The 14,844-nt window shown below is 37.9% G+C and overlaps 1 protein-coding gene across 4 annotated transcripts in view; it reads right to left on the bottom strand.

Annotated features, from left to right (window-relative positions):
- slc38a3b (solute carrier family 38 member 3b) overlaps positions 1-14,240 on the bottom strand; it is a 24,810-nt gene extending 10,570 nt beyond the window's left edge. Inside the window, exons 1-8 of one of the 4 annotated variants that reach the window (XM_079681612.1) lie at positions 14,114-14,240; positions 3,750-3,921; positions 3,373-3,393; positions 3,130-3,211; positions 2,919-3,034; positions 1,114-1,187; positions 445-537; positions 21-102 (exon numbers count right to left, since the gene is read on the bottom strand). In XM_079681612.1, coding sequence (XP_079537738.1) covers positions 21-102; positions 445-537; positions 1,114-1,187; positions 2,919-3,034; positions 3,130-3,211; positions 3,373-3,393; positions 3,750-3,850 — 569 coding nt within the window. In that variant the 5' untranslated portion in view covers positions 3,851-3,921; positions 14,114-14,240. Of the gene's footprint in view, positions 1-20; positions 103-444; positions 538-1,113; positions 1,188-2,918; positions 3,035-3,129; positions 3,212-3,372; positions 3,394-3,749; positions 3,922-11,860; positions 12,110-13,911; positions 14,053-14,113 lie in introns of those variants that run through there. The other 3 variants (XM_079681613.1, XM_079681611.1, XM_079681614.1) reach the window with 3 other exon arrangements.
- Positions 14,241-14,844: the final 604 nt, after the last annotated feature.

Here is a 14,844-nt window from a genome sequence, read left to right as displayed (position 1 = left end):
ATTAAAGTGATCATACTCACTGAGATTCGGGATCTGCCTTCAGGAAAGTTTGGATTACCAGCGGTAACTCCGATTTCACAATGTACAGGTAGCTGGACATAGCTATAACAGAACAGACAGACAAAAGGTGAACATTTGACCCAGCATGCCTGTATGCTTCCTGAGCAAATAGACATCGGCAAAGCCACGTCACATCATTTGTGTGTAATTGTCAGCGGTAACTACTACTGAGGAAACCAAGGTCATGTATGTGTGATTAAGCAACATAGCGGAGGTTATCTTCTACAATTTGGAAGAGTGGTGGTAGCTTATCATCAAATTCAACTCATTTTAATACATTAAAAAGGTTTTAGAGCTACATTTATTTTAAATTCCACCTTTACCAAAGAATAATTTAGCTTGTTCTTATTGGTTAATCATATCAGTCATTTTAAAGCACTTTACCTCCAATATTCTGCAGAGTGATTGCTATACCAGCAGCCATTTTTCCAGGAGTGCCAAAGGCCCTGTATCCAAGCAGTTCATAAGCTCGAATTCCTGTGAACAGATTGCAATTACATTAGTATTTACTCAGTTATGTTGGCTGATAAGTGCCTTTGAGCAACACAATAAAATACAACAACAACAAAAAGTTATTTGTGAATGTTGCATTTGTACATTTCATAGTTTTCACATTTTTTTAAAACAAGTAAACATTGACACACCAGATCATAGTATGCACTTATTTTTTAATTAGCCTTGTTATAATGAATCAAATCCATTAAAGAAGTTCAGTAAACTGTGAACCACATTTTTTTTTAAAAATACAAATCCGTAGGAGATGTAAACAATTGCAATAATTGTATTTGATTGTATAACTGGAATAAGCAAATTGACTGCAATAGTATAAAAGGTAGTCCGATTAAGTTTTGAGTCCTTTCTTGATTTCTTTTTGGAATAATTAGCTTGATTAATAGTCAGGAACCATTAATCAGATATCTATGTCACTTTGGATTATTCTGGTTGCATAAAGTTGGATAAATGTAATGTAAAATAATGTATATATATATTTCGATAACACAACTCAACACAATAATATGTAAAATAAAAGCAGAGACAACACCCAAGGCTTACCCACAATGCCTGAGGATTTGAGCAGCAGATGAATGGAGTAAGATGACAAAGCTGCTACTGCAGTCAGAAGGAACCTGTGACAAAGTACAGAAACGAGAGTCATACACACAACCCTATTTCCACAAAGACATAGAGTGTTCCTCCTGAAGAGTCAAAACAGCACCGGGATCTCAGGTCAGCAAGGGTCAGAGGTTGATCCCATATCTATCTGCTTTTTCAGACCTTTCCCAGTATTTCTAAAAAGTGTTTGTATCTTGTGTCACAACTGTAGTGAAAATATTCCAATGGCCCTTGCCTGTATAGGCAGAGGGATGAGGGTCGAGCCTTCATATTTCACCATCGCCTCAAGCATAGCAACGGCTCTGTAAACTGTCCAACCGTTCTGAAGTCAGAAGCAACTCAAGTTCGACTAAACTCACAAACGGCATTTGTTTTATAGATATGCTTCAGCAAATATACCGTGTAGTGCGATGTGTTCTGTGAAATATTCTCCTCTTGCTACTGATCCTTCTTGACTGCTCTATTTCTGTGTCTCATTGGAAATATGCTGACGAGGAATGAGAATGTCTATTTGTATGTCCGATGGATCAAGGGTTCTCTTGCGAATAAAGTAGGCAGCCCAAAAGAGTACCAAACCTTTAGAACATACGTGTGTATGACAGAGACATTTAAACACGCAACACCATCAAACACACAAGTGACTATGGGAAAATAATGCAAAAACTTGAAAAGCTATTCTGTTTGCTTTCCATGAGTTAAGATTGTTTTGAATGCCACTGGCCTATTCCCCTAAAACATCCACTTGCCTGTAATCCCATAGAAATATACCAGCATAACACCGTCCAAATGTCTGTAAATGTGTTTGAGTTTTATTGTGATCTGTTGTAACGAGCTAATGGATAACATTGGGTGATTTGCTACACAGCCAATAGTATGTGTAAGTAATGTGTACATCAACTAATAGCAACTGTAATAACTCTGGAACATTATGCTACATAACAATGATTCACTTACATAAAACCAGTCCCTGAGCATATTTAGTTGGAATACCGCTGACCCAAATACCTACAGAGATTCTATTACCTGCAGCATCCATCATTGGAGGAGCTACTCTTTCAAAGCTCTAGCATTGAACTGACCTCATATTTTCAATACTAGTTCTACTCACTCTCATCAGCTACACAAACACAGACTATATTATATTACATCACATTACATGTCATTTCTTAGACGCTTTTATCCAAAGCGACTTACATACCATATGGTATATATACTATACTCATGCTCTGACCGCAGCATTCTGAAAATGAGACATCCAGATGCCTTTGACAAAGGTTATTCTGGGCTGTAGCCTTTTCTGGGGTGTGTATGAAGCCTGAGAAAAAGGGTATGAGTAGGGGAGGGCATATTACGGTACATGATATGTTTCACAATGTCATGACAGACACTAAATCACTCCTGTAAGTAACCAGCACCACTCGTCTTCTTATTTGCCCCCCCCCCCCCTATCTACCGACTCCTTAATTGTCATCCCTCAAGTATAGAGAGTCTCAGGTCTTTATAATGCTGTTGGCAAATATCGTATTCTCAAGTGAATTAAAACATTTAACATTCTCCACACTCCAGTTGAGTAGTATAGCTTTCGGTCCAGGCCCACAGAAACACATTGAAACGTTTGGAAACTTAGAACAATTCAGAATTGCAACCATCAACAAAAGCGCATTTGCCTTTGTTTGATTGTTGTGGGTGGCTTCTAATTCATACTTTGGCACCAATTAACATGGATATTTATTTTATTTACTTACAAGAAAAGAAGTATGCCAGTGTTGGCCATGGCATATGCCAATCCCAAGATTCCACTGCCCATAATAGCATTACCCAGGTTGAAGACAGACATGCCAAAAGAGGTCTTTCCTTCAAACTGAGGGGTGAAAGAAACAAGAGCATTCAATATAAAAAAGAAAAAAACCTGATGTCAAGTCTTACTGTTGTTCAATGTCTGTAAACTTCACTTACATCTGTGAAATGTATATTTTTTTTCCCGTCTCCACTTGGCAAAAACTCCTCACTCTCCAGCGCTCCATCAGGATCATCAAATCTAGGACACAAATGTATCACTTTTAATTATTGGTCTCTCTATCTACCTCTGGATACTAGGCACACATCTGCTGAAGAAATGCCTGGTTTTATGCATTATCAAAAGCATGGTTACAAAAATGCAGTTGAAAAACCCATTCACACAAATCTCCACATACATACCTGACTGTTTGAGTGCCATTTCTTTTAAAGGATCCAACCGATGAGGCAAGCAAAAAACAAGGTTAACATGCAATTCACAAAGTGAACATAATGCAGGAAGTAAGTCATACTGTATGTCAATCTTCACACCAGTTTTCCGGGGTCATTATTAGAAACTTTCATCCCAGGGACAAAGTTATACACATTGAATAGTCTCTTTTTAAGTTAGTTTGAGGTAAAATAATCCAGGATTTAGTTTTCACACAGGTAAAATAACAATACAGAAAGTGTTACAGTCAAAAGTGCACCACACATGCTGTGTTATAATGCCATTAACAGTGTGTAAGTGACAAACGGGCAGCCATTGATCTGTGTTTGAAATAGAGGAAGATACTTACACATCCTCTTCTTGCATCATCTTCATCGGCACAACCATTTCCCCTCCAAGGTTGTGACTTTTCCCATTGGATAAGATCTCTGACTGAACGGGTTCCATCATCCAAGTTATTAATTTATTATTTTTTGGCTTGTATGTTTATGACGAAGTAGGTCGCTCAATAACTTGAATATCTGGGGAAGAAGGAAAAAGGAGATGAATCACAAGCAGTACATGTAAGTGGGTTCGCTTGTTTAAGATGCAATATTACAGAACACTATTTAATCAGTTTCTAACTATGGTCAGCGGGTTCTATTTAAGCACATTCTCTGCTAAATTCAAACAGATTAGTTATTTATACATGTTTTGTTTATTGCTGCTCTCCTTAGTGGTCATGGTTAGGTGGATGGGACTGGGTTGGTTGCAAGCTGCAGTCTATATTTCAATTTTTTTTTAATAAAACATGTTTCTAGATGTTTTACAAAAATGTGATGAACAATGAATGATTCACTTTGTATTGGTAGGCCTTTAGTTTCAGGTGTTCGGGCTTTACACATTGCAGTTGTGTTTAGCGTAATTGCCTTAATTTCTGTTTGCTTAATTGTAATTATGTACAACACCTTTTCACTTTCAAAGAGCAGTGTTATTGCCTATTGGCTAAAACAGCCGTTCCTGTGATAATGTACGGACATTTCTGAGATCAATGATAGGCGTCATGAATCCTTATATGCAATATTTGTCAGTACAACATCAGTGTAGCAATGACTCAGCTCGGCTGTTGACACAGTGACTTCCAGCACCCAAGACCTGACCCCATTTTCCCACTAATTCAATTTGTTCAGCAAAACTTCTGCAATACATAACCCGACATGAATGGTACGTCGCTGTAAATGATCACCGGCTGAGATAAAAAAGCTAGAAATGATGGCTAGTTTCTTGTTCTTGCAGAACTTCTGTACTGAGCAAGGCAAACAAGTCCAGACAACACGGTCAAAGGTCAAGGTCTGTTTGAGTTTTTTGGACTTTTGTTTGCTCTTGTCCTTTATGCAGCTAATGTCACAAGCCTTTGAAATACTAGTTTTCACATCCCACACAGGGACACGGTGGTTTTAATGACGACTTTGAGCACAATGTGATCAAATAAAATGCTTAATCACTCACCACAACAGGATTTACATGACTGAGAAAGTGGTTTTTAAAACAGTTATTATCATGATACTATAATTATACATTTCAACAGTGTATTTTGATGTGTAAGCGTGGGGTTTTCTGAAACCAGTTTGAGGAGAAAGAAGATTGTAAATCGATCAATCACTTGGAAGCTGGTAAGATAGGGACTCTGTTGAATACACTGTGGATAATTCCTGCTTTTCTATGTTTTATATGTTATTAAACTAAATATAATTGGATTTTTAAACAAACAATTCATTTGGAAAAGATCATGGTCAGAGGAATAAATAATGAAAGTAGCTGGAGTTTCAGCCGTATTACTAATGAAGAACTAACTTGTCATTGCCTCCCATGATTCCAGCGACATAAATGAATCCTCTTCACTTCTTTACGGTGAGAATTCTGAGAGACAATAGGTTGTTGTTTGCTGCTTACTCTGTGACAAATGTACAGCAGCTCAGTTGTGTTCACAGTGTCCTCTCAGCCAGAAGATCACTGATACTGCTATTCCCACCCTACAATTAAAGAGGGCCATTGATTCGCTGTCACTGCAGCTATAAAAGAAAGCTGAGAGCAATAAAACAAAGTCACTCTAAACAACACTAAACACAATAATTAGACATGGTGGCCTGTCCAATAACAAACAATCTTAGGAAGGAACAAAACTTCGAGAACCATCTTACTTCAACCTTGGAAACTAAAACTTGTGACCTCACAGAGATCCTCCATTTCCTTATCTAGTGAATAGCTGCATCTGCCCAAAGTTAACATATCCTGTAACGCAGCCTTAAAAGCCCGACGTGTCAATACTTTCTGTTGCAATGTCAAACTTAGGTTATCATCGTTTCAAGAGGGACTGTGAGGAAAAGAAAGTGAAGAGCAACTTAATTTCTTAAATGAAATTCATCATAATGTGTTGCATCATCAGTGATACACAACCTGATTTAAGCATCACACATATTCCCACTCTCCCTTCAAATTAATTCCAATTGTGGCCTCCAGGGATTCAATATGCTTTTTTGTGCATGAAAAACAAAAAGAACAGCAGATGAGCCTGGAGCCACTTACATTTATACTACAAAAGGACGTACTTTGTACTGAACACTGCGTTATATCTGAGAGTGCTATACACTTTCTATTTTTAGTGGTGAAGGTAAAGTTAAAGAATGAGATATTTATTACAGTATGTGATAAAACAAAAAAGTGCATTTAGGTTTTTATACTTCAATATTCTGAATTGTACAAGCCAGTGACAAGTACCTTAGATTTGTCAAGGCAGGGGAAATTGAATACTTTTCCTTTGCAAAGGTTTCCATTGGACTCATTTATTTTCTGCTCTCGGTCAGACTAAGTAAATATGATTATTTTATTTAAATATAAATGCTGTGAGTTGAGAGAAAGCCTTCTGTGTATCCAAGGGAAACAGGGATTACACAGTACAGCACAAAACACAATTATAAAATAATCATATACAAAGTTGTCTAGAGGAGATATGTCCTTTGGTACCTATGGAGAAAAGGACACAATGCTTAACTGGTACTTCCAATAAAGTCAATCCAAGTAATTGCTAGCATAACCCGGGGAGTGTTTTCCAATGGAAACAATTAGGGAAATCACCCAGCCATAAAATAAAACATTGCCAGATGTTTTTCTTGGTTTTTAAGAAGTGTAATAAAGACCTTTGAGACCACATCAATCTGTTGCATTTCTCAGGTAAAGTCAAGGTGCAACAAAAGGACTGTTGCGTTTCTCAGGTAAAGTCAAGGTGCAACAAAAGGAAGTCACACCAAGCCTGAGATCAGGTAACCTCAGGTCAATTTGATATTTAAAAACCGTACAGCGCTGGTACTATTAGTGCTGTGTAATCTTCGCTAGCGAATGGTAGGCTGTACCGTTTAGCCATGTCTAAAGGTGAGATAAGACAGCTTGTTAAAGACTTGACAGATGTGTTTAACATAGTGATTGTTGTGCTGCTGGCTATACTGAAACTAGCTATACGGTTTGCTGATCTTCTAAGCTGTTTGGGTCATCTGAAGAATATTCTGGTTGTAAAATGTCATTATCATCACATCAACAAGAAAACCAAGAATGAGCTTGATGCAAATATTGATGTTTCAAATTAATAATTGAAGTAGTATGATGGTCCATGAGAGAAAGATATGCATAGTGAAATATATCCTCTTCTATTGAGCACCAGGAGGAGTTATTGGACTCAGGTTACATTTGAAATGTTTGACAAGATGGGAGGGTTAATAATGATTAAATGTAAACATTTTCTGTTTATTGTGAGATAATGTGTATATAAAAGTGTTTTCACTTGATTTCCTATCTCTTCTCGTACGAGTTGGAAATGAATCAGGGTGGGGCCAGGGTAAGAGGGGGAGCAGTGCACATGTAGATGAGGAGAGGCCCATGTGGTGGGGTATCAGGAACAGGCACGAGGTCCAGCCAGCCGTGCCTGGCAGCACCAGCTCATCTCAGCCACGTGCCTGCTGGGGACACATGCTCATGTCCTGCCATAATCTGCCAGCACCTGCATCACATGTTTTATTCTGTGGAAAAGCAGGTTTAACAGATTGCTCCATTTCTCATGAACTACTTTTTTCCCCTGATTTATTTTCTGGCACTGTAGTCTGTACAAAGGGATTCTTTAAATGTATATATATATATATATATATATGCACATTTGCTATCATCTCTGGGAATGTATATCTGCATATGTTAGGAAGGATATTACATTGAATTATCCTTACATGCATATCATTTTCCTAACAAATCTGATTGACAACTCAGTACAGTAACCGTACCATAGAAAACAGTTATTGTATAACTTCAACAGTTATACAATAATTGTTATACAATAACAGGAGCCTTACAGCAACCTAACATTTATGAATTGTTTTTAATATGTGGATTACAAGTTGGAAACATAATAAGTGTTTACTTGAGAATATCAAGATAAGCTTTCATCTAAATGATGATTTGCAAAGCGGCATCAACAAGCCTGCTAATGTTATTCCAGGTAACACATGCAGAGTGGTGGCAGGTAGACCCCTAAATGTGCATTTAATTAATCAAACAGAAGCAAGTGCATAGCAAATGTCAATGTGTAAATGTGACTGTTGTGTTAAAACCCATTGTAAATGGAATTACTCAGATTTAACAGCCGTTGGGGGTCCAGAACTCTTTGCTGCATGACTTCATAAAGTGAGTGTTGGTCCACTGTGTCATTAGTTCAAAATCAGGAAACTATGAACACTACTAATGCATGTATGAAGGCGACGAGTGACACCTCCTGGTTAGAATACAGGAGGTGGACATAACACAAAGAAAAAAACACATGTTCAATGTAGTGCAATCTAATGTAGTGACCCTTTGTAAAACATGGAAGGTACTTTGTATGGTAATTTAACTGGACAGCATTACTTTGAAAGATATTCTTTTTGTATTTTGTCTGTCCCCTGTACACAATAAAGTAAAGAGGAATCAACTGTGGTTCATAATGAGATGATGTGCTGGTGTCAGTAGATTCAAAGACGAAGACGAAGGGTGATATGTTATGGCTGATGGGAATGATGGGAAGACCAAAGAAAGTTTAAACACATGTGTTTAAACTGAGCACCATGCATTTCAGTGTGCATGAAGTGAGACGCAGTGTAACAACAGCAACTGTACAAATATCATCTTGATCCCTTTGAAAGTAAAGTAAAGGGTATGTGATGTAGCTTAGCTTGTATCAGTATTATTCACAAAAAATAAGCCCATTGTAAGTTACCATAAGGAATCTGTACATTTCTATTAACTATGCATACATGATGACAAGCTGAGGGAACTTTTATAAGTAATAGCTTGGCAACATACAGCCGGCAGCAGTAGGTTCAGGGTAATTATACTCCATGTAGATATTCAGGCCACTTGGGCACATGCTCACTGTATTTATATATTTAGACTGCAGACGTTATGAAAAGTATCCCTATTTTGATATGTAAAGCCACTAAAAGTAGGATAACACATGTTAACTTCTAGACTGAAATGTTCTTATCAGCATGTGCATTTCTGTATGTTGCCGGCGAAGCTCTTTAGGACTACATATTTACAAAATAAACATATCACAAAGGAGTCGTGGTAAAGTGTGACTTTAGAACCACTAATAGGCAGTAACTGTGCACCAAGCCAGAGTCAGAATACAGCCAATTTACAGTTGTGTTCAGATTATAGTGTTGATAATAATTTCACTTTATTTTCATTTACAGAGTTTTGTGTTTGGAAACATCTGCCACTGTTTAGGTTTACTCTTGCTGCTCTAGAATTGTTTTTGACGTCAGACAGCAGCTGTTTTCAGGGAAGCCCTGAGAAACACACTGTGCTACCTGCGCAAAAGCCAAACAGTGGGCAGTCTAGGGACAAGGAAAGTGAATATGAACTTATTATTTGCAAGGTGGACATAAACGCAACTCCAAATAAATGCAAATCAGCTATAGCAGGTGATAATGTTACAGGTGACTTGTGTGTTTTTTATGCACATTGTACTGATCTAGGGTTTTGCCAAGTCAAGGCTTGAGTACTTTCGTTTTCAATCAAAAAGATGGTGGTGGGTTTTTTTTAGGCAGCATTTATTTGGCACTGACTCTTCATGAGCTACAGAACACCACAAAACTTTTTGAACAGACTGAAAGCAACAAGACAAACCAGATACAAAAATGGCAGGTTGATCTTCTATACAATGATGAAGAAAAACAAGATTTCTAAAAAGAAAATCTGTGAGATCAAAGTGCCTGCAAGGAACATTAATCATTACTGGATGATTATATTCATTGAAATAGATAACATTGACAAAGGACTCTCCAATGACTTTCATATAAATAGCATATGCTATAGTCAAGTTCAGCCCCACAGATTATGAGCCCCATGACAAAGATAATAATAACCTCTGGAGTATCTGACACTTAACACTAGGTCTGACTTTAACGCAGATATTCACGTTTCTCGCCAATGTGACAAGGGGGTCCAGCTGGCGGCTTCTAAAATGGATAACATTTCGGGCTCCACATGCCACGCACCTGCTGGCTCCACCTCAAACTCTCAGCCTCTTGGATCACAGCACACACTGGGGTCACTGACCGCAGGCGAGCTTATCTGCTCACTCTCCACTGTGATGAACCCGAAACGAAAACCCATATACTATATAGGGTGTTGGTGTTTAGATTGGGGCCAAAGTCAAAATCATACCCCCTCACCACTCCTTGAATGCACAGACAGAAGACTTTCTGTATCCAAGAATTGGGTAAATGGTTTCAGTAAAGTTGGTTTTTCAAAAATGTTTCCTAATTTAACGCTCTTCCTTGGAAAGTTACATATCTTCACTAGATGACCACTCATCATTCATTCAAGCACTTTGAGGTTAAGTGTCTTGTTTCACACCACCTTGACAGTTGTTGCACAGCAATACAAACATTTCCACACCCACACATTTCCAAACGCCAACAACAACCAACCAACAATAATTTTGTTTTATATCAATTTTCTTGATTAAATTATTATCTTTTTATAATAAAATGTCTCTACAAAGAAAACATAGTCAAACATTTCCTAATCCTAAAAAGGACTAGTATTTTTTCCAAACAAAGGTTCAAAACCCAAATATTTAAAGTGTTCTAATATACATGAAAATGTGTGAATGCTCACAGAAAATATGCAATATGGTAGGCTTGTGAGATTTCAATCTGTTCAAAAATAATTGATACATTTGATGTTGATTAATTGTATAAATATGCCACGTATCTTACATTTGAATTTGAATGATTAGATGGCATTGAACATAAGAAACAAGAAACATCAGGGCGTTTCAAATCCCTGGCACACCTTCATTATAAGCGTAAAACATAAAAGATTGAAATCACAAGTGAATTCTCTCAAATACTCGTGAGGGGAAACGGTATATTTAATGTAAGGAATTGTTGTCAACTTGTCAGGCACACATTATAACACAATATCCAATGGTTAGGCTCAGTCAGCAAAGAGTGATAATGTGCAGCTTTAACTTCCCACACAGTGCGCTCTTCCTCCACATGGGTATATTTAGCTGACAATAACAAAGGCGAAATGCTTTAAAAGGCGGCTACCGGTTGTTAAAGCTAATATATATTGTGTTCTGACGCAGACTCTGTGGTGTCCAATTATGTATGACTGTTTGATCGGATATGGTTTTTGGTAGTAGGGGGAAAAGGAAATAGTCGTTGCGTTTTACTCGGAGCCATGCGGCTCGGATAGACTACTGCCTTCAAAAAATGGTGTAGGCTGTAGTAAAGGGTTTTTAATGACTTAAATACCAACAAAAGGTCGTAATGAATCAATCGACAATGTATCGTTTACGACGGACAACTGCATGCTTGTAAAAAAAACAAGTCCAAATGTTCTGCAGCCCTTTTTACCAAACAAAGTAATATTATGCTTGGGATTCACACTTTGGTCACGTATCCCCTCATACAGTTGTTGGTTTAACCTGTTGCAAGGCGGTCCTGCAGACTGAAACGACACGTATACTACAGAAAGATTCAAAATGCAACACCACTGCCGAGACAATAGATGGACAATCTGTCACTAACTCCTTAAGGCACATGGTCCTGACATCTGGACTTGGTGCTCACTGCAGGAGGGCCAAACATACTATCTGTCTTTATTGATCCCTACAAAGGAGACAACGACATATGCCACAGTTTTGTGTAACATCAGATCATATATCCTTGGTAACAATGTTCATATTATCTCCAGTATTCCCTCCTGGGCTACAACACAGCCAATGTCTCGTTTGGAGGAAAAAAGTCATACTATAACCATTGTTTTTAAAATAATACTTTACAAGGCTTAATCTTTCTTTAAAAACTCTTAAATACAAGCATCATGTAAAAACACAGCAGCAATATATCTAGAAGTAAACTTAAATTCCGATTTGTTCAGTCTTACCAAAGGTTCTTTTCACGAAGCCTTCAATTTAATTCCAGTGAGGTGTGGGAATAAATGGGATGGCCACAATCTCTTTCTCCTTGCGTGTTTTCTGATTTTCCCAGCGAGAGTATTAATATCTATATTAGTGGTTTATCTTTACGCACGTTTTGACCGTCGCTCTTAAAGTCAGCGCCTACAAAATGCACTTTAAGAAATGGTCGGCATTGAAAAGCCCTCGGAAGCTCAACTGTGGGGGTCGCTTTAAGTCCGCCTTCTTTGAAAATCCCCCTATAGCTGCGCTGTTCCATGTAGGTTTTCGCCGCTTGTTTTCCTAGGCTATCCACCTCACACACAACAGCAACAACGATTATCAGATACTGGTTTGTCGGTATGACGGAATTACGCATAAATGGCACTGACTGGCATATAGCACTATACCGCAAAAACAAAGTGCTTAAATCCAATATCCAAAGTAAGGACAGGGTGTGGCTCACACGTGTGTCTGTTGATTGGATTTGAGTATAAAACATATATTAAACAAAAATGTGAGATACAACAAGTTACAACAAACCTTTTTATTTTCTCTGTCCCGATCACTTACGCACCAACAGCTAAATGAGCACGCACACTGAAGGAAAAGCATATTTTCCGTTCTTTCTTCACCCTCTAAACCAGTTATATCTGATTCAGCAGCTCCCAGCACGGAACAGACAAGGAGTTGGCTCCTGTTAAGAGTCTGGAATGTGTAGAGCTATACTCACTTATGAGAGAACAAAAGCTGGGCACATGAAAATGTGAGGTCATCCTTTGCCTCTGGCAGACAAATACATGAATTCACTAATTGACTTAAATTGCATATTTGCACAGCAAGCTCAACTAAAGTCTCTGTCTCTATTTTGAGAAAATGCTGAAGATTGTTGTGTCATAGATCCTTGCAGATCTGAGTTCACCAATCTGTGGATGTGTACAAAGGAACATAATAATGCAGACAGCATAATGAAACAGAACTGATTGTCCAGCAGTGTGGAAAATTGTCTTTAGATGATCCAAACATTGGCAGCATGAGAAGCTGTTATAAATAAATAACAATCAAACATAAAATGAAATACCAGAAGTTGCAATTCAGACTAAATCTGTATACACATACTGAGTATGAAATTGACACATCCGCAATGTGTTTTACAGTTTCATCACAGTAGCTTAAAGTGTCCTCTAGTTTACCAAGAAACCACTTGGTAAAGTGGAAAGTTTCTAAGGTCTAAAAAATGTATTCGTGGAAATAACGTCTAGCGTCCCCTAGAGGCAATATTGGTTTACAGCTTTTTTAGATGGCTAACACACTTCTTTTTCTTTTTTTTAATTGCTCAGTTTCTCAGAACACTCAACACAATTCACAAAACCCCACACCCAAAGTGCAAAACACCTCATTTCTCCTGCTAAATGAAGAACTGCACTCAAAACTACATAAACACTTACCAAATGCAAACTTGTGCACCAAATATAACACACTTCATTCATAATACTAGATTGTTTGACCACCAACTACCACTACACACTGCCGAGCATGATCTGAAGCACTTTCATCTTTTATGGGCTATGCTCTGTACATAGAGGTTTCTGCAGAGAAAGATTGCTTGAGTATACAGAAATACAGTAAATGAAGAAATACAAATTAGTTGTTGAAAAAAAATCACATTTTATTCAAAAATAACATTGTGCAACATGCATCTCAGCACGTAGTTACTATGCTTCGGATCTCTCTAAGTGTGAAGGCATTGTTTGCCAAAACCAAGTTTGTAACTGCTGCTACCTGTGCCTCATTGAAAATCCTTAGCCTTCCACCTGCACCTCTTTGTTTCTCAGTCCTTCAGATAAACAACAAAGAAATAGTGGTTGGTCTGTGTCTGTGTTGCATACAAGTAAGTTTACCACAGTACATTGTGCAGGATGTTTGTACAGTCATAGTATGCAACATGCCAACAATTCAATTACAGTAATGAAGTAAATACGTTTCACAAAACAGATAGAAGCACTGATATATTATGAATTATGCAGAGCTGAAAACTAACCTGTTTTCAAGTCTAAGTGTCCGGATTACAGAGACGACAGTAAATCGGCTTAGATTAGGCTGAACCCTCTGTCCAGCCTCTCTCATCCTCACACCATGGTTGATAACATTTCATTTCATTAGAGAGTATTCTTCTTTGTCCACGTCCTTTCCCTCCAGCTCTACCTCTACCTCTCATTCTTCCTCCTCTCACTCTCACTCACCTCTTCCTCCTCCTCTCACTCTCAGCCCAGCTCTTCCTCTTCCTCTTGCTTCAATGTTGGTTTCCATTGTTGCTGTAAGAAAGTACTCACCTGTGGTCTTCTTATAGTGCTAACATCCTGATTGATGAGCCAACAATTATGCAATCAGGTGTTTGGTCAGGAGGAACGTGTTTCTTGATCATTGGTCCATGTGTGAGGCATTTTGAATATCAGTGTTTTAAACCAGCTAACACGTGACTTCATGTCAGATTCCTGTGTCTTACGTGGAGAAACGTGTGCAGTGGTTTGCAAAAAGTGCCATGTTGATTTGCAAATTGGTGTGAAAAGCTGAAAACGTGTTTAGAGTTTTGGAGATTTGAGCTGATGTTTTGCTCTTTGAGTGTCAGTTAAAATAATCGTGCTTTATGTATAATTTCAGTGTGCTAGCAATTGAGAAAAACTGTAATGGAGTTAAGGGAAATTCATTTCTAACAGTTGGCCTTCTTCTTATCATCATATACACCTCCTTTAATAAGGTCATGTTGTATCCTCCAGAGAAGGTTTAATGTGACCTTTCAGGATGATAGTCTCTGTTTCTAGAGACCAAACAAATGGTTTGACACTGGAGGCAAAATCAATGTCAAATTAACAATATTATAAAGACATTTTACCACAACAAATATCAAGATATTGCTAATTATAAATGTATTTATAGTTAGACTAGACTGGTGTGAGTTGCTCTGTGTTTAAGT

This window comes from Notothenia rossii (assembly GCF_949606895.1).
Source record: "Notothenia rossii genome assembly, chromosome: 5".
Classification (NCBI taxonomy): domain Eukaryota; kingdom Metazoa; phylum Chordata; class Actinopteri; order Perciformes; family Nototheniidae; genus Notothenia; species Notothenia rossii.
Note: the sequence above shows the minus strand (reverse complement) of the source record. Positions and strands in the feature narration are given on the sequence as shown.